The 19,455-nt window shown below is 45.7% G+C and overlaps 1 protein-coding gene across 1 annotated transcript; it reads right to left on the reverse strand.

The window, feature by feature from the left end:
• Window positions 1–2,837: 2,837 nt before the first annotated feature.
• LOC127568742 (EEF1A lysine methyltransferase 3-like) lies at window positions 2,838–17,380 on the reverse strand. Its single transcript, XM_052012880.1, has 3 exons — window positions 17,225–17,380; window positions 11,968–12,079; window positions 2,838–3,545 (listed from the first exon to the last, which is right to left on the reverse strand). The coding sequence occupies exons 1-3, from the start codon at window positions 17,378–17,380 to the stop codon at window positions 3,133–3,135; spliced, it is 681 nt and encodes a 226-aa protein (XP_051868840.1). The 3' UTR covers window positions 2,838–3,132.
• Between the last annotated feature and the right edge of the window lie 2,075 nt (window positions 17,381–19,455).

Consider the following 19,455-nt stretch of genomic DNA (forward strand, 5'->3'; position numbering starts at 1 on the left):
TGTCATAGAGATGCAGCAGGGAAACAGGCCATTCAGCCCACCAAGTCCATGCCGACCATCAACCACCCATTTACACCAGTACTACGTTAATCCCATTTTATTCTCCCCACATTCTCATCAACTCCCGCCAGAATCCACTATTCACCTACAGACTTGTGGCAATTCAGAGCCGCCCATTAACCCACCAAACTGCACGTCTTTAGGATGTGGGAGGAAACCAGAGCACCCGGGGGAAACCCACGCAGTCACAGGGAGAACGTGCAAACTCCACACAGACAGCACGCAGGGTCAGTACTGTAAACCCGGGTCACTGGAGCTGTGAGTCAGTGGCTCTACCGGCTGTGCCACAGTGTAAAAGAAAAGCAAAATTAACAAAATAAATGTAGAGCTAAAAGCTAGTTTAAATGTGAATAAACATATTGGATTACTGCCTAGTTCTAAAGGGGTTGGGGGGGGGTAGCTGCAGGAGCAAAGGGACCTGGGTGTATAGATCCCTTACTTGCAAGTGCTGGAATGCACTCTGTGAAGTATGTGGAATATTGGGCTTCATTTACAGAGGCACAGAGTGCAAAAGCAGGGAAATGTTGAATTGTGTAAAACACTGGTTAGATTACAGTTGGTCTGCCTCAGGTTAGCAGGCTTTAGGAGGAACCTTTTGGAGGTGCTTTTTGAGGAAGTAGTTGAGGCAGGTACATTAACAATGTATAAAAGGTACTTGGACAGGTACATGGATAGGAAAGGTTTAGTGAGCCAAACGTGGGCAAGTGGGACTAACAGGTGGGAATCTTGGTCAGCATGGACCAGTTGGGCTGAAGGGCCTGCTTCTGTGCTGTATGACTCTATGAATGTGCAGGTTGTAGAGGGGGTGCTGAACAGGTTTACCAGAATGGTTCCAGGTTAAAGGATTTTAGCTGGGGTGCTTGTCCTTGGAGCAAAGGTTGAGAGATTTTGTAGCAGGTAAGTAGAGGGGAGCTGTTAGTATCAGTGGTTGTTCAAGAGCTGAGGGGTCACCAGGAATATTAACATTTGAGCAAAATTGGAGAAAGGCTTTGAGCAGAGGTTAGGTATATTCAGTCGTTATATATTCTGCTGGCCTCTACCTGTAAGAAGTCCATCATTCACCACCACACTACTGGATCATTAAAACATAGTCCTGACACCCTCCTGTGCAACAGGAGCACCTTTATTTATTAGATGGCACAATGCTAAATGCATTAGGAAGCAGAAGTGCTGTAGTGTGCAAAGGAAGAATGACTCACATTTATGTAGAGTTTCTCACATCTATTCTGAATGCAACAAAAGTTCTGGGCATCCAATAAATTACTCTCAAAGTGCTTTCATTCTTGCAGAAAATGTCACAGCTTTCACAGTGGTGACTAGATATAGTGGTAATTCACTGCACTATTGGGGGTGCCCCTTTCCCTGAAACATCTCCACTCTGCAGTAGAGGTAAAAGCATAAAACAAAGCAGGGGGTCAACACACCATCCCCCTCAAACATTTCCAATATACTGATCTAGAGGGCATGTCTAAGGTGAGAGGGGAAAGATTTAATAGGAACTTGAGGGGCAAATTTTTTTACACAAAGGGTGGTATCCATGTGGAATGAGCTGCCAGAGGAAGTGACTGAGACGGGTATAATAATGACTTTTAAAAGACATTTGGACAAGTAGATGGATAGATAAGATCTTTATTAGTCACATGTACACAGAAACACAGTGAAATGCATTTTTTGCATAGAGTGTTCTGGGGGCAGCCCGCAAGTGTTGCCACGCTTCTGGCGCCAACATACCATGCCCACAATTTCCTAACCCATACGTCTTTGGAATGTGGGAGGAAACTGGAGCACCCGGAGGAAACCCACAGAGACACACGGGGACAACGTACAAACTCCAAACAGACAGTGGCCAGAATTGAACTTGGGTCGCTGGTGCTGTAATAGTGTTAGGCCAATCGCTGCACTACTGTGGATAGGAAAGGTTTGGAAGGTTATGGGCCAAATGCTGGCAAATAGGACTAGCTTGGATGGGGCATCTTGGCTGGCATAGGCCAGTTGGGCTTATTGAAGGGCTTGTTTCTGTGCTGTATGACTCAATGGTACCATCTCAGCGCTTGGGATGCTCCTGGCCTTCAGTCCGAACACTCCCAGGAATGTAACCACATCTCCAGTACAAGCTTGGGCCAAGTGGTTTGCTGGATTCCCTGCCCTCTCTGGTGCTCCCCCAGTGAGTTAGCCCCATGGTTCAGTGTGGACAGGCTACCCATGTAGGCTGGTGTTGGGTGGGACAAGCAGTGAGGCTGCTCAGCACTGAGACCTGGGGCTCGGGGCAGGTCTGAGAGAGCGGGCTATTGGTGGAGACTGGCAGCACCTGTTCCGTGTGTGGACAGACTGCCCAGTTCCCCCCCCCCCCCCCCCCATCACCATCTGTTGGATGAAATAGAAGCTGCCATCTCCCCCTCTCTTCGTTTGTCTGCCCAGCTCCCCCCAGCCCAGACATTTCTCTCTAGTGATGAGCTTTAAGCCCAGTGCCAGCCCTTGAACTGGGGCGGGGAGGGTTGGTGTGTGTGGCAGGTTCCCAGCACTGTAGTGGGGTCAGGAACACATCACAATGACCCTCAGAGCTCTGATTCCGCCCCTGCTCCCCTCCCTGGGAAGGCACCCTGAGCGCTGAGGAGGTACCAGCTTATTGGAAATATTTGAGGGGGACAGGAGGTCAATTCCTTGCTCTTATATCTTTTATCTCCGCTGGAGAGTGCAGACACCTCAGGGAAAGGGGCAGCACTGATCGTGCACCATTTTCTCAAGTCCACGCTGGGGTCCGACAAAGTTTTCTGACTCAGACCTCTGGAGTAGGAGTCGAACCCAAAATTCACTGACTCGGTTCCATTTAACACAAACTAATTTTGCTGCAGGGAAACTGACAGATCTAGTCTCACTTCACCAAGAGGTGAATAGTCTCCTCACAGACAATCCCAACCAGATCAAATGGCCGTGGGAGGCCCGGAATAAGAGTCGCCATCCAGGGAGAGGAGTATGGAAAATGCAAGCCAAAGTAATGACTAATGAGGGAAGGTAATATGATGAAGACGGTCTCAGATTATTTCTTGGTGGATGGGTTACCATAGCGACAGCCTAGGGCAGTGGCTGATCTTCGGGGCCTTGGTCTTTCTTGGTCACTCTGTACACATTGATTTCTTTCTCTTCGTTTCTGTGGACGATATCCCAGTTGAAGTACCGAGGGAGGAGTTTCTCGTGGAAATCCATGGCTCCCATGACCTCGCGCATCTTGGAGCAGAGGTAGATGACCGTGGTCTGGCTGCTCAGGTGCCGCAGGGTCTGTATCAGTGCGGGAAAGTAAATCGGGCTGTAAACAACATCTGAGCCCAGGATCACGTCATAATCTGCAGGGAACTGGCACTGGTCTTCGCCCCAGCGGAGAGGGCACACCGTCACTCGGGATTGAATGGAAGCGGGGACGTTGTTGGCCACGTTGAACTCGATCTGACTCAGAACAGGGGGCTGGTCTGTGAGGGTCACGTCCCCACCTGCGAAATCAGTTTTGAGTAGTCAGACCCAGTCCCCACCCTTTGTACATGAAATCAAAAAGATCAGGCAGATGCTGGAAATCTGAAACAAAAACAGGAATTGCTAGAAACACTCAGCAGATCAGGCAGCATCTGTGGGGAGACAAACAGGTTTAACAGGTCGAAAACCCAATAAATGGTCTGGGAAGAGTGAGGAAGAACTGGTGAAGATCTTCAACCTGAGGCATTAACTCTGTTTGTCTCTCCGCAGATGCTACCTGACCTGCTGAGTGTTTCCAACGTTTGCTGGTTTTATTCTGCCTTGCTTCCCTATGCCAGGCAGGAGATGAGAAGTGTGGGACAGTGTGGCTGATTCTTACATACCCTCTGAAACCACTCAGTTGTACCATTACTGCTACTCTGGCAGTTCAAGAATGTGTCTGGTCACCACCATCTTAAGGACAAATAGGAATGGGTTATAAATGCTGGCCTTGTCAATGACACACAAATCCTCCAAATAAATTTTGAAAATCGGGTTCTGGGTGTGTCGTGTGGATGCAGCAAGGAGTTCTACATCTGCAGTTGTCATGGGTACAGTTAACCCTGGAGGGGCAGCATTGGAGATCATTGGTAAGTGGATGGCCGGTGGTCATGGCTAGTCAACAATAAATGTGGTGGAGAGCGATTGGCAAATCCTTCCGTTTTCCAGCTATTTTTCCAAAGTAGTAATCCTCTTAACAGAGTGGAGACAGAGACTGGGATAGGTACGTACAGTGCTATCCAACTGAGGGTGTGCTGGGATAAAAGGATTCTGGGTCTCAATGCATCAAAACATTATGGATAAAAGCAAGGGAGCGAGGTTGGTTGTCTATAGGGTGGCGTTTGCTTCCCTGGGGCAGTCTCTACAACTCACTGATTCTATCCACTGGTAATATGGTACAATTCTAGTTGCCATACACAGGAGGCAGGTGTGCATTGGCAAGGTTATAGGGAATAACAGGAATTATCTCATGTAATTGTAATAAACGTTACACCATCTGGCAGAATGCTTCAAGGTCAAATGAGTACCAAGACCTTGCCTGGTTGTGGAGAGGAGGAGCCACCATAATGATCTCTTGTGTACGGTCAGAGCATAGGCAACACCCTCGTGATGGCTACACTGGAAAAGAGATGGTTACCCACCTCCTTGTAGAGGACTCTTTTAACAGGTAGGTCTGGGGAGGGACGCAGGGACACTTGTTGAGGTTTGTTTCGAACAGTCTGTTACCAGGGACACACATGGGAACAGTTCTCAACTGCAGCTGGAGAACTATCTTCAAATGCCTGAAACCCACTGGTGTTCCTAAACACAGTGTCATCCTTGACCGACTGCTGCAAGGTCCAGAGGTGACACAGGGATGCGTTGAAGTGGAGTGCAGCCAGTACAAGGGTTCTGTGTTTAGGGCCCTGCTGCCATTGCACACAGAGTGGATGCAATCTGTGTTAAATCCCCATGTACTGTTTGATTAAGGGTTCTGTATGAATGATAACTGATGTCCTGTTAACATTGTAATTAGAATCAGGAGACATGATAAAAATATTTATATTAAATATGTTTGCAATTTTTAAAAATAGACTTTTGAAATAAGAGGGAAGGACCTTAACAACAGATTGTGTTTTTACATTAAAGGTCATGTAGATACAATGAACTCACAAAACCAACTATTAGAACAAGAAGCAAGTTATTGAAAATCAAAAACCTGATAGAAATCTGAAATAAAAACAAAAAATGTTGGAAACACTCAGCAGGTCAGGCAGCATCTATGAAGAGAGAAACAGTTAATACTTCAGGACCCTTTGTCAGAACTGGGAAAGAGAGAAAACAAGTCTTCCCTAGCAGAGAGGGTGGGGGAGCATTGGGTAGAACAAAGGGAAGATTGCTGATAAGGGACAGTTACAAGCACATTATGGCTCTAGTTATCTATAACCTATTTATTGAAATTGTCTGTCCCCAAGCTCATCTGATACTGAAATTCTCATCCCTACCTTTGTCACCTCCACACTCCACTTTTCCAATGCCCCTTCCACTTTCCAGCATCCGTACCCCTCGGCTTCCCCGGAACTGTGCGGTCTGCATCCTGCACCACCATTCACTATCACACCTGCACCTCTGGTGTGTGACTGGTTTGCTAATCCCCAGACTTTCACTAAATTATCAGGGACCCACATTCAAATCATACCATGGAAACTTGAGAGTTTGACTCTTGTTTTAAAACTGTGGAAGTAATTAGATAACACCAGAAAGAGCAGATTTTGTCTGTGTAATATTATGTAAATAGATATCCTAATCCACATCCACAGATGCCATTGACCCATTTCCTCTATCAAAGGGTCTTTGACCTGAAACATTAACTGTTTCTCTATCCACAGACACTGTCTGATCTGCTGAGTCTTTCTTTCATTCTTGATTTTTATCCCCTGTACAGTTTTGTACAAAGTCAGGGATTACCCTGAGGTAAAGAGTAAGCTTTGAGAATGCTGCCAAAGCTAACTGGTTTGCCAGTGTTTTTAGGGAAGGAAATTTGTGTCCTTACCCAGTCTGAGTTGTTACTCCAGTATGTTACTCCAGTCCCTCAACAGTGGGCTCAACAAGATAGTTGCATAAATCTACTAGAATGGGAAGCAGTAGTATAACTGGCCAGACATCACAGTTGCAATCTAGGTATCAAATCCAGGTTTAAGAAATATGAGACGTACAGTTCATGACCCTCCAAAATCCAACTCAAAATAGGTGCCAGGGCAGGGGGAGCCACCTTAAAGAGCCATACATGCAAAAACTTGCCTGTCTTCACACAGGGCACATAAAGGGTTTCATGCAGAGTATCTCCACCATATCAGGTTCTATTAACTGAAGTGGATCTGAAACTGTCTCCTAAACCCAGTGTGGTCGTAACACTGTCTCCTAAACCAAGTCTTTGGAAGTGCTAATTAATAAATTGCCTTTGTGATTAACTATTAATACATCACTGATTATCACTGGTTTCAGGGCCTGGTACCTGTGTCAGGATCTGGTTCCTGTTCCTAGCTCCTGTTTCTGGGCTTTGCTCTCGTATTGGGATCTGGCTCCTGTTCTGGTCTCCAGTCCTGTTCCTGTGCCTGGCTCCTTGTCCTGTGCCCGGCTTCTATTCCCTGCGTACGTTCTGACTGTGCCCCTTTCTTCTCTCCACTGCCTCCTTTTTTGCCAATACTTTCTGTTGTCAGAGGTGAGAGTGAGCCAGTGCAGACAATGTGGTGTTTCACTGAGAACGTGACTGAAGAAATCGGTACAAATGGGTAAGTCGACAATGTTAGTGATGCACTGGTAAAGTTTAAGTCAAATTCACCCCATTGCTACTGTGATCCACAACTGATCCAGCCCTGGCTCAAGACTTTGCCACAGTTCTATAGCCCTGCCACTACTACAGTTATATTCCTGTCACGTTACTTCTAAGGACGTGCAGCTGGTTTACCTGACTGGAGGCTCTCAGAAGAGAAGCACATTGTGGAAACCTAGCACTTCACAAGCAACACAAACTTGGACGATATTCAGACTGTAATAAATTATTACAGTTTTACATAGTATTGGGGTCACAAATTTGAAAATTTTAACAATGTTGTGAAAAAATAAATAAAATATGAAAAAAAACAATAAAGTGGTTGGAGTCTTACCTCAAATAGAGTCATAGAGTCATACAGCATGGAAGAAGTCCCATCTGCCTGCATTTGGCCCACAGCCCTCAATCTCTCCTATCCATGTACTTACCTAGATGCCTTTTAAATGTTGCTAATGTGCCCGCCTCAACCACTATTTCTGGCAGCTCATTCCAAATACACACCACCCTTTGCATGAAGAAGCTGCCTGATGTCCCTTTTAAATCTCTCTCCTCTGATCTTCAACCCATGCTGCCTTGTTTTTAGCACCCACTCCCTGGGAAAAGGTCCTCTCTATGCCCCTCATGATCTTATACACCTCTATCAAGTCACCCCTCAATCTACGTTCCAGGGAATAAAGTCCCAGTCTACACAACCTCTCCTTGTAACTCAGGCCCCCAAGTCCAGGCAACATCCTGGTAGATCTTTGCTGCACTCTTTCTAGTTTAATAACATATTTCCTGTAACAGGGTGACCAAAATTGTACACAATACTCCAAGTGCGGCCTCACCAATGTCTCATATAACTGCAACATTACTTCCCAGCTGCTATATTCAATGCCCTGACTGATGAAGGCCAGCGTGCTAAAGCGCCTTCTTCACCACCCTATCTACCTGTGATGCCACTTTCAGCAAACTAAAGGAAGATGGTTGTGGTTCTTAGAGGTTGCTCATCCCAGCCCCAGGACATCACTGCAGGAGTTCCTCAGGGTGGTGTCCCAGACCCAAACATCTTCAGCTGCTTCATCAGTGACCTTCCTTCCTTCATAAGGTCAGAAGTTGAGATGTTCACTGATTATTGCACAATGTTCAGTTGCATTCATAACTACTCAACAAGTGAAGAAGCCCATCTTGCTTGCTGCAAAACCTGCACAACATTCAGGCACAACCATGCCAGGCAATGACCAGCTACATCTTCACTTGACATTTATTGCCATCACTGAGTCCCCCACCATCAACATCTTGAAGGATGCCATTGACCAGAAGCTCAGACAACCACATAAAGACTGTAGGTTAGAGGCTGGGTATTTTGCAGTGAGTGACTCACCTTCCCATTCATGCCCAATCTCTCTTCACAAGGTACAAATCAGGAGCGTGATGGACTACTTACTTAATGAGTGCATCTCCCACAACTCTCAAAGATCTTGACGCCATCCAGAACAAAGCATCTTGTTTGATTGGCGCCCCATCTGCCACTTGAAATATTCATTCCCTCCACCACCGGTGCAATGTGAATCATCTACAAAATGTGCTAGTTACTTGCCCAGCTACTCCAGCAGCTCTTCCCAAACACACAACGCCTAACGTCAAGAAGGGCAAGGGCAGGAGGCGCAGGGGAACACCATCACCTGCAGATTCTCTTCCAAGTTGTTGGAAATATATGGCCGTTCCTTCATCATCACTGAGTCTAAATCCTTGCCCTTCCCCAGCAGCCCTATGGGAGCACCTTCAACAGAAGGACTGCAGCGGTTCAAAAAGGCAGCTCACCACCACCCTCTTGAGGGTGATTATGAGTGGGCAATAACTGCTGGCCTTACTGACAACACCCAGATATCAAGACATGAATAAGTTAAACAAAAGCTTCACAATAAAGTATTAGAGTTCTCCCACAGTGTGGGAGTGGGTGCAGGGGAAGGCTGTACAAATAATAATGATGGCATGAAAATGGAACCACACAACAGTTCAGCCGAATAAAGTGAAATCTGGGTGCAGGACAAAGGAAAACAAAGAGATTAGGCACACAGGAAGTAACAAGACAAAAAAGGAGGGGTGCTGGGTGTGAGGTGAGGTAATCTTGTATCAGACGGAAGCTTGTCTATTGCAGAGAGAATGCTTGCAAAGTAGTAATGTCCCCTCTGATAATAAACACACAACAATCTTTCTCACACTCACGCACAAACACTCTCACTTACACACACTCTCTCACTCACACACATACACACCCAGACACACACTCACTCACACACACACATACCCTCTCACACTCACGCAGAAGCACTCTCTCTCTCACACACACACTCTCTCTCACACACAATCACTCACTCACACACAGTACACGCACAGCCACTGTTTTGGACCTAATCCCCAAATCCCACTTCTCTCATGGGCCAGTGGGGGGAAGCAGAAAAATGACCAGATTAGATATATGGGCACAAAACATCTCCAGCATCTTAGATTAACGCTCACAGTAACTAACCCATGTGATAAGCACAGTGTACATATTGTGAGCATAAATACACGGGCACAGTAGGAGATGAGAAGAAATTTCTTGAGGGTTGTAAACCCTTGAAATGCTCTACCACAGACAGCTGTGGTGACAGAGTCATTGAATATATTTCAGGCTAAGACACACTTTTGGTCTATAAGGAAGTCAAGCATTGTAGGTAACAGACAGGATGTGTCAATGAAGCCAAGATCAGATAAGTAATCTGACTGAATTCTCTGACATGAGAGTATAACCAAGGATAACGCGGTCAACAGATGGATTCCTAGGCCCTTCATGAGGTACCACAGGATAGACTTGTGACTTAGAACTCGTGGGGTAAGGAGAGAGAAGAATGAAGAACAAGGTTCCTGGAAAACATAGAGTTGGGGTTAAAGGGGTTGATCAGACTGGGAAAAGGTGGCGGACAATGGAACAACTCTTGCATAAATAATTTGGACGTGAACTGCAATCTCAGAATTAGCTAAACACAGCAGCTTGAAGGTTTGGTTACTTCGTTGTGGGATTACAACAAAAGACATGAGAATCCTGGTGAATTGGCAAATCAGTAAGAGTGCCACAGTACATTTTGGTTGGACAATTAGGAGATCAGGTAACTCTTAGAAGTTAAAAATCTCAGTGGGTGGAGCAGAGGGATGCGGGGGTACAGGGAGACAGCCCTAAAAGAAACAAGGCACATAAACGAGGCCATAAAGGGAAGATGACCAAGGATTGGGATCCACTTCTGGAAGTGTAAATTTAAATCTAGGGTTCAGCTTTAGACCATGTTTATAGCATTATGAAGAGTTCTGTGTTACAGAGACACTGGAATAAGATGCAGAAACAACTTACTTGAACAGCATCTGAACTGAGAACTTGGACTCAGGTGGGGTCATTTCTGTAAGAAGGTGAGAAGACAGAAGTGTGTCTTGATGCAGGGCTTTCAGATTAGGAGCATGTTTGATGAGGTCAACATAAAGGAAGGCAAGTGTGAACCTAGGTCATAAATAAAAGGTGCTTAATGATAAACCAGGAGGGAAATCAGGAGAAACTTCCTTAACCAGGAACTGTGTAGAATGTAGGATTCAATTCGCATAGAGAGCATGAATGTGCACAGTCTTTGTCCCCAGGGCTGGGGAATCAAGAACTAGAGGACATAGGTTTAAGGTGAGAGGGTAGAGACTTAATAGGAACCTGAGGGGCAACTTTTTCCTACAGAGAGTGGTCAGTATATGGAACAAGCTGTCAGAGGAAGTGGTTGAAGCAGGTACAATAACAACATTTAAAAGGCATTCGGACTGATATGCGGATAGGAAAAGTTTCAAGTGATATGGGTCAAACATGGGCAAATGGGACTAGCTTAGATGAGCATCATGGTCGGCATGGATGAGTTGGGCTGAAGATCCAGTTTCCTTGCTGTATGACTCTATAATTCTAATATTGAGGCAACTACTAGAAACTGGTTAGGTTGCACTTTAATTGTGTGCAGTTCTGGTCGCCACACTATAGGAAGGATGTGATTATGCGAGAGAGAGTGCAGAGGATGTTGCCTGGATTGAAGGACTTTAGTTATGGGGAGAGATTGGATAGGCTTGGGCTTGTTTTCCCTGGAACGAAGGAGGCTGAGAGGTGATAGAGGTATATAAGATTATGAGAGGTGTTGATAGTCAAAATATTTTTCCCCGTGGTAAGGGTATCAAAAACAAGAAAGCATAGGTCTGGGGTTTCTAAGCTCCAACCCAAAAATTATAAGGTCAACAAACCACAGAGTGAACTACAATTGCACATTAGCAGCAGAATAATACATGCCCTATTTCTCGATCTCATGCTGATCACACAGTGCACGAGTACCTCCATGGACCTGCTGTTGTACAGTACACATATTACAGCAAACCTCCTCAAGGTAAGACATATGAAAACATATCACTTGCAACATCTGCCATTTTCTCACGGTCAAGGCCACTGATGGCAAGGCCAGCATTTACTGTCCAGCCCCAACTGCCCTTGAGGTTGACTATTTCTACGGCCACACTTACTTCTCGTACTGCTGTCCCTCTTGGTCAGTTGGTAATAAGGCGAGAGGAGGGAGTTTTAAAGGGGATTTGAGGGGTAAGTTTTTCTATAGAGTGGTTGAGATCTGGAATGCGCTGCCTGAGAAGGAGGTGGAACCAGATACAATCACTATGTTTAAGAGACATTTAGACAAAGCGTAGAAGGATATTATCCTAATGCGGACAAATGGATCTAGTGCAGATGGGCAAAAAGGTTGGCATGGACACAGTGGGCTAAAGGGGCCTGTTTCTGTGCTGTACAACTTAATGACTCTCTGTCTCAGGGAAAACTAGATAAACATAAAGAAATATAAGGTTTTGTTGAAAGAGTCAAATGAAAGAGGAGGCTCTTTTAGGCCATAAACACGGGTGTGGACCTGTTGAGCCAAATGACTTATTTCTCTGCCATAAATACAGTGGACCTGTCCTTCTCAATGTCACACCCATTCTGCACCACTGAAGTCCACTGCTGTCCCTTGCACCTGCAAAGTGCTGCGGTGAGGAGCCTTCAACCTACTTACCCAGCAGGATGGCAAGAATCCCCACGATCCCAGTGCCTGACCCTAATTCAATCACCTTCTTCCCGGAAAAATCAATCTTTTCTTGCTCAAAGTACCGGCAGAGAACGAGGCTCTGAAAAATAACATTGGGTTGATGTTAGAATTGGTTCACCCGTAACTTTTCACAATTAGGCATGTGGTGCCAGGGAGGGTATCAACCTGCACATGGTGCTAAAAGGGTATAAAGACACAAGGATGCAAATTGAGTATACAGAAAGTGCAGTCATGGCCAGAACACTCAGTACATTGTGTCCAAGGGTATAAACTAGTGTAAGACACCATCAAGAATTGATGGGCTATCATTTTTGTGGGAAGGCTGAATGGCCTCCTTTTATGCTGTAAGGAAAATATGGGGGGAGAAAAACCTGGAAACTCATAAATCCAGGGAGAATGCAAATTCTTTTTAACTAAGGGACGATATAAACCAAGCTTGTGGACCCAGGGAAAGTATAATGAAGACACAAGAGACTGCAGATGCTGGAATCTGGAGCAACACACAAGATGCTGGAGGAACTCAGCGGGTCAGGCAGCAATTCAGCTTGACCCACTGAGTTCCTCCAGATGAAGGGTCTGAACCCAAGATGTCCATTTCCCTCCATAGATGCTGCCTGACCCGCTGAGTTCCTCCAGCATCTTGTGTGTTGCTCCAGGGAAAGTATAAACCCAGCTTGTGCATGAGTACAAATCTTCCATGTGGAGTGAGGGAGGGTATGAGCCTGGTACAAGCTGAGCCACAGAAGCACCATGAGTATGTTACTGGACCCCATCAGTCTGAATCCCATTGATAAGCTGGGAAATTTATATTTAAGGAATTAACTAAGCATAGAACCACCATCAATAATGGTGTGCACAGTTCACTAATTTGGGAGATGGGGGAATATCTGCCATCCTTACCTGGTCTGGCCTAAACCAGGTTCATAGGCTGTGCTTGACTCTGAAACAACCCAGAAAACCAGTCAGTTCCAAGGCACTTAGAAACAGATGACAGGCAGCAACCTTGTCATCTTATCCCCATCTAGTGAGTGAGTTGGTAATTGGTTTATTATTGTCATATGTACTGAGGCACAGTGAAAAACTTTGTTTTGCATATAGATCATTACAAAACATCAATACATCAGGGTAGTACAAGGGAAAAGCAATAACAGAATGCAGAATAAAGTGTTACAGTTACAGAGAAAGTGCAGTGCAGGCAGACAATAAGGTGCAAGGGCCACAACAAGCTGGATTGGGAGATCAGGAGTTCTGTTCATGAGTCTTATAACAATAGGATAGAAGCTGTCCTTGAACCTGGTGGTGCATGTTTTCAAGCCTTTATATCTTCTTCCCGATGGGAGGAAGAAGAAGAGAGAATAACCAGGGTGGGATCTTTGATTATATTGGCTGCTTTCTTGAGGCAGCGAGAAATGTACACAGAGTCATGGAGGGGAGGCTGGTTTTAGTGATGAGCTGAGCTGTGTCCACAACTCCCTGCAATTTCTTGCAGTCTTGGGCAGAACAGTTGCCATACTGAGCTGTGATGTATCCGGATAGGATGCTTTCTATGGTGCCTCTATAAAAAATGGTGAGAGTCAATGGGGACATCCCAAATTTCCTTAGCCTTCTGAGTTAATAAATAAGTAGACTCAAGGAGTTATATACTCAGTATACAGTGTTCATGAAGCTTTAAATCCAGCACCTGGAGACAGGGATGGGAGGTTGAAAGCCAGAGTGTCGATCCAGCAAGGGTGAGAATCTTCACATGGTTACCTGGAGATTATAAACCCCTGCTGTGTTGAGGACAAGAAGCAGGATTCAGGAATTCTGTGTTGAGGACAAGAAGCAGGAAATATAGCAGGTGGTTTTGGGAGGATGGGATCCCAGCAAGTGGTGCCACAAAGGTTTCAAGACCCATGTAGTGTGCTCAGGAGGCTGAGTCCTGTACATGACATCCAGAAGACTGCAAATTTAGGACATGTTGCAATGGATGTTTCCACCCATTACAAGGTAAAAGGGAGGGTGCAAACCAGACCACTTATAACTTGAGGATGGTATAAATGCAGCACTTTGATCCAGAGAGGGTATAAATCCATTGTGTAATGTTGAAGATATAAACCAATGCAGACTGGCAGGGAGATGCTAATCCAGTCTATGGGTCCAGGGGGTTACAACCCCAATTCATGCTGCCCGGGGCACTGCCAGTTCTGGGGTTGGTTCAAAGATGTGCAGTAAGGTTGGTGAAGGAGACAAGTCCCAGTTTATCCGCATTCAATGCAGGGAGTGTGAATTTGCTGCAAATGTTAAAAGGAAGCTGCAGAGGTTTCTGAAAGAGACTGAGATTACTGGTTAGTAATGGTTAATGTAATGTTGAGTGACGTACTTTTGAATTCACGGTCATCGTATGGAATTTGTTTCTGATTCCCTTTGGGGACTGGAAAGGAATTTTTGGGAACTTGTTCGGGCTAGGAGTCTGAAACATGGTCTGTAGTGAGTTAAACCTGTCTAGGGCAAAACAGGTGACATTGGACCAAAAACAGAAAATGCTGGAAACACTCAGCAGGTCAGGCAGCACCTGTGGAAAGACAAACAAAATTAACGCTTCAGGTCGAAGACCCTTCATCAGAGACCCTTCGAGTTCTGATGACGGGTTTTCGACCTGAAACATCAGCTCTGTTTTTCTCTCTCTACAGATGTTGCCTGACCTGCTGAGTGTTTCCAACATTCTAGTTTTGTTGGATCTGCAGTTTTTCTTTGATTTTAATTGACTGGTGATGTTGGACCTTTTCTTCATAAAGCTCTTCATCAATAGTTTTCTCCTCACTTCATATCTGTGACTGCTGTAGTCTTTGGTAGAAGTTGAGCGCAGTGAGTAATCAATAACTCCATTATAAAACCATTGTTCAGCACAAGGATGGAAGAGGCAAACTTTGCCTTGTACCGATTACCGGTTCTTCTCTTTATGTGTGTTTGTTCGGTATGCATCAACAGTAACTTCCTCGCTCTGGAGGTGGACAGGTTATCCAGAGGGCTGTGCAGAAGAAGGAATGAGAAACGACAGGAGACACAAGAAATTGCAGATGCTGGAATCTGGAGCAAAAAACAACCTGCTGTTCAAGCAACATCTGTGGATGGAAATGGACAGTCGATTTTCCAGGTTGGGATCCTTCATCTGGACTGAAAGATAGAGGGGAGATAGCCAGTATAAAGAGGTGAGGGGAAGGGGTGGAGCAAGGGCTGGCGGGTGATAGGTGGATGCGGGTGAGGAGGGGTGATGAGCAGATGGGGGAGGGGGGAGTGGGAATAGCGACAGAGGCTGGGAGGTGACGGGTGGAGGTGACAAAGGAGGGAAAAATGAAGGTGGAACATGGAACCAAATAAGGGAGGGCAGATGGGAACGGGGGGGGGGGGGGGGAGGGGACCCAGTGGGAGGAGTGTGTGGGTGATGGGCAGATGGAGTGGGTGGAGGGGGGGAAAGAAACAGGGTGATGGGGGCTGGGGGGGCAGTGTAAGAGGAGGAGAAGTGTAGATCAGGAAAGAGAAAAGGGACAAGAGAGAGAGCAGTTTACCTTAAATTAATGCTGTTCCAGGCTCCACCTTCCTTTCCTCTCAGACTACATCATCCGCAGCCCTTTGTCACCTCCACCTATATCACCTCCCAGCCTCTGTCTCTATTCCCACTCCCCTCACCATCTGCCTAACACCCCTCATCACATGCCAGCTCTTGCTCCAACCCTCCCCCTCACCTCTTTGTACTGGCTATTGAGAGGCTGGTCATGGCACCCATTTACTCCAGCCTCCCAGACGACCTCAACCCACTGCAATTCACCTACTGCCAAAACAGGTCTACAGTGGACGCCATCTCCCTGGCCCTACACTCATCTCTGGGGCATTTGGACAGTAAAGGCACCTACATTAGACTATTGTTTATTGACTACAGCTCTGCCTTCAACACTATAATCCCAAGCAAAATCACCAAACTTTGAGATCTGGGACTCAGCACCTCCCTTTCAATTGGATCCTTGACTTCCTGACCAACAGACCGCAATCAGTAAGATAGGCCTCCGGGACTATTTTTCTCAACACTGGTGCCCCACAAGGCTGCATCCTCAGCCCCCTGCTCTGCTCCCCATACACTCATGACTGTGTGGCCAGATTCTGCTCTAACACCATCTACAAGTTTGCAGATGTTACCAATGATGAATTGGAGTACAGGAAGGAGATAAAGAGCTTAGTGACATGGTGTCATGACAACAACCTTTCCCTCAATGTCAGCAAAACAAAAGAGCTGGTCATTGACTGGTCATTCAGGAAAGGGGGTGGTGTACATGCACCTGTCTACATCAATGGTGCTGAGGTCGAGAGGGTTGAGAGCTTCAAGTTCCTAGGAGTGAACATCACCAACAGCCTGTCCTGGTCCCACCACATAGATGCCATGGCCAAGAAAGCTCACCAGCGCCTCCACTTCCTCAAGAGGCTAAGGAAATTTGACATATCCCTGTCAACCTATCGATGCACCATAGAAAGCATCCTATCTGGATGCATCACAGCTTGGTATGGCAACTGCTCTGTATGTGATTGCAAGAAACTGCAGAGAGTTGTGGACACAGCTCAGCACATCATGGACACCAGCCTCCCCTCTATGGACTCTGTCTATACTTCTCACTGCCTTGGTAAAGCAGCCAACATAATCAAAGACCCCACCCACCCTGGATATTCTCTCTTCTCCCCTCTCCCATCAGGCAGAAGATACAAAAGCTTAAAAGTATGTACTACCAGGCTCAAGGACAGCTGTTATAAGACTATTGAATGGTTCCCTACTATGACAAGATGGACTCTTGACCTCAGAATCTAGCTCATTCTTCTAAACTTCAAAGAATACAGAACCAAACTGTCTAAACTCTCATGATAGGATAACCCTCTCAACCCAGGAATTAGCCTGGTGAATCTCTTATGTCTTGCCTCCAGTTTCACTTTATACTACCTCAATGCACTGTGTAATGAAATGACTGGTATGCAAGACAGTACATGTGACAATAATAATAATAATAAACCAATAACCCTATCTCCCCCCTATTTTTCAGTCCATATGAAGGGTCTCAACCCAAAATGTCGACTGTCCATTTCCCTCCACAGACGCTGCCTGACCCGCTGAGTTCCTCCAGCAGTTTGTTTGTTGCAGGAGAAACCACAGGTTTGCTTTCCAGCCCTTGAACCAACACATCCTATAAGAAGGTGCACTTACTGCCTCCCAGATTATCGCTGATACGCCAAGGTTATTACTGAAGTCCCGAGTAATCCTCAAAGCTTTTCCGCAAAAATGAAAGCGGCTTTCCAGCTTCTTGATCGGCTCCTTGGAGTCAGAGCTGCTTGCATCCTTCTTCTCCTGCTCTGCTTGCATTGTCTACAGCGATCCGCCCTAACCTGCCTCCGGGCCACCTCTTCCCAGCAGCCAGATGTGAGTCCACCCGAGTCCGTGTAGGCTACTGTGGCTTGCTCCGATCTGGGAAGACCACACTCATGATTTAATTAGTCTTCGTTCCCTCACCAATCAGTTCAGCATTGGTACATTGACACAATATTCAAGAGTTTTTGAATGAATCTCATTCCTGAAATAAGTAGAGCGGAGGCTTGGTGGTGCAGCTAGTACACAAGAACACAAGAAAATAGAGCAGGAGTAGGCTACCAGGCCCCTCAAGCCTGCCCCACCACTTAATACCATCATGGCTTATCTATGCTGACCTTGACTCCTCTTCTGTACCAGTTCCCCGCGACTCTCGGTTCCTTGATCTTTCAAATATTCATCTATCTCCACCTGAAATATCTCTAATGAATTGGCCTCCACCACCCTCAGGGGCAGAGAGTTCCAGAGATACATTACCTTCTGCGAGAAGACATTTCTACGTACCTCAGCTTTAAATGACTGGCCCCTTATCTTGTATCTACATCCCCTTGTTCATGACTCTCCCAATAGTGAAAACATCTGTGCATCTGTCCTGTCAAGCACACTTAGGATCATATATGTTTAAATAAGATCACCCCTCATTCTTCTAAACTCCAAGTAGTACAAACCCAAACTGTCTAGCCTCCTTTGATAGGACAGCCCTCTCATCCCAGGAATTTGCCTGGTGAATCTCCTGTGTTTTGCCTCCAGTTCTGCTCTATCTGTCTTTAGGTAAGGGGACCATAACTGTGCACAGTATTCCAGGTGTGGCCTCACCAACACCCTGTACCAACTGTAACAAAACCTCCCTATTCTTAAACTCCAAACCCTTTGCAATAAAGGCTAAAATGCCATTTGCCTTCTTAACTACTTGCTGGACCTACTTGTTAACTTTTAGTGATTCATGCACTAGAACACCCAGATCCCTCTGAACTTCACTCATTTGCATTCTCCCTCCACTTACATAATAATCCACCTTTAGATTCCTCTTATCGAAGTGTATGACCTCACACTTCCCCACATTAAACTCCATTTGACAGGTTTTTGACCAATCACTCAATCTATCTAGGTCCCATTGCAGAATCACAATGTCTTTATCACAACATGCCTTTCCACCTTTCCATATCATCAGCAAACTTGGAAACCATACATTTCATTCCCTCATTCAGGAATGTAATTTATGTATGCACCATTAATGTAAATAGTAAATAATTGTGGACCAAGAACCAATCCCTGGCGTACTCCACTGGTTCCCTCCTTCCAGCCTGAAAAGGACCCATTTATTCCAACTATCTGTTTTCTATGTGACAACTGGTTTTCAATCCATACTGGCACACTTCCTCCAATACCTTGTGTAATGTTGAAGATATAAACCAATGCAGACTGGCAGGGAGATGCTAACCCAGTCTATGGGTCCAGGAGATTACAACCCCAATTCATGCTGCCCGGGACACTGCCAGTTCTGGGGTTGGTTCAAAGATGTGCGGTAAGGCTGGTGAAGGAGAGGCGTTCCAGTTTATCTGCATTCAGATTTATGCACCAGCCTCTTATATGGAATCTTGTCAAATGCCTTTGGTAATCTAAATATATTATATCTATAAGTTCCCCTCTGTCAACACTCCCTGTCACATCCTCAAAGAATCCAAACAAATTTGTCAAACGTGATTTATCTTTCATAAAACCACATTGACTAGATTTGATTATATTCAATTTTCCTAAATGATTAATTATTTCCTCTTTGATTCTTGACTCCAGCAACTTTCCAACCGCAGATGTTAAACTAACTGGCCTATAGTTCCCCACCTTTCTGCTTCCACACGTTTTGGACAAAGGAGTCACACTGGCTATCTTCCAATTTTCTGCTACCCTCCTGGAGTTCAGCTAGCTTAGGAAATTCTCAACCAATGGGCCCACCATCTCTGTAGCCACTTCTTTTAAAACTCTTGGACAATGTTAAATTGAAGATTAGGGCACACACAGTGGTAAGGGCTGGTAGGCCAGAAGACATGGAAGTTTTTAAGGTCCTGCAGCAA

This window comes from Pristis pectinata, chromosome 1 (genome assembly GCF_009764475.1).
Source record: "Pristis pectinata isolate sPriPec2 chromosome 1, sPriPec2.1.pri, whole genome shotgun sequence".
Taxonomy (NCBI): domain Eukaryota; kingdom Metazoa; phylum Chordata; class Chondrichthyes; order Rhinopristiformes; family Pristidae; genus Pristis; species Pristis pectinata.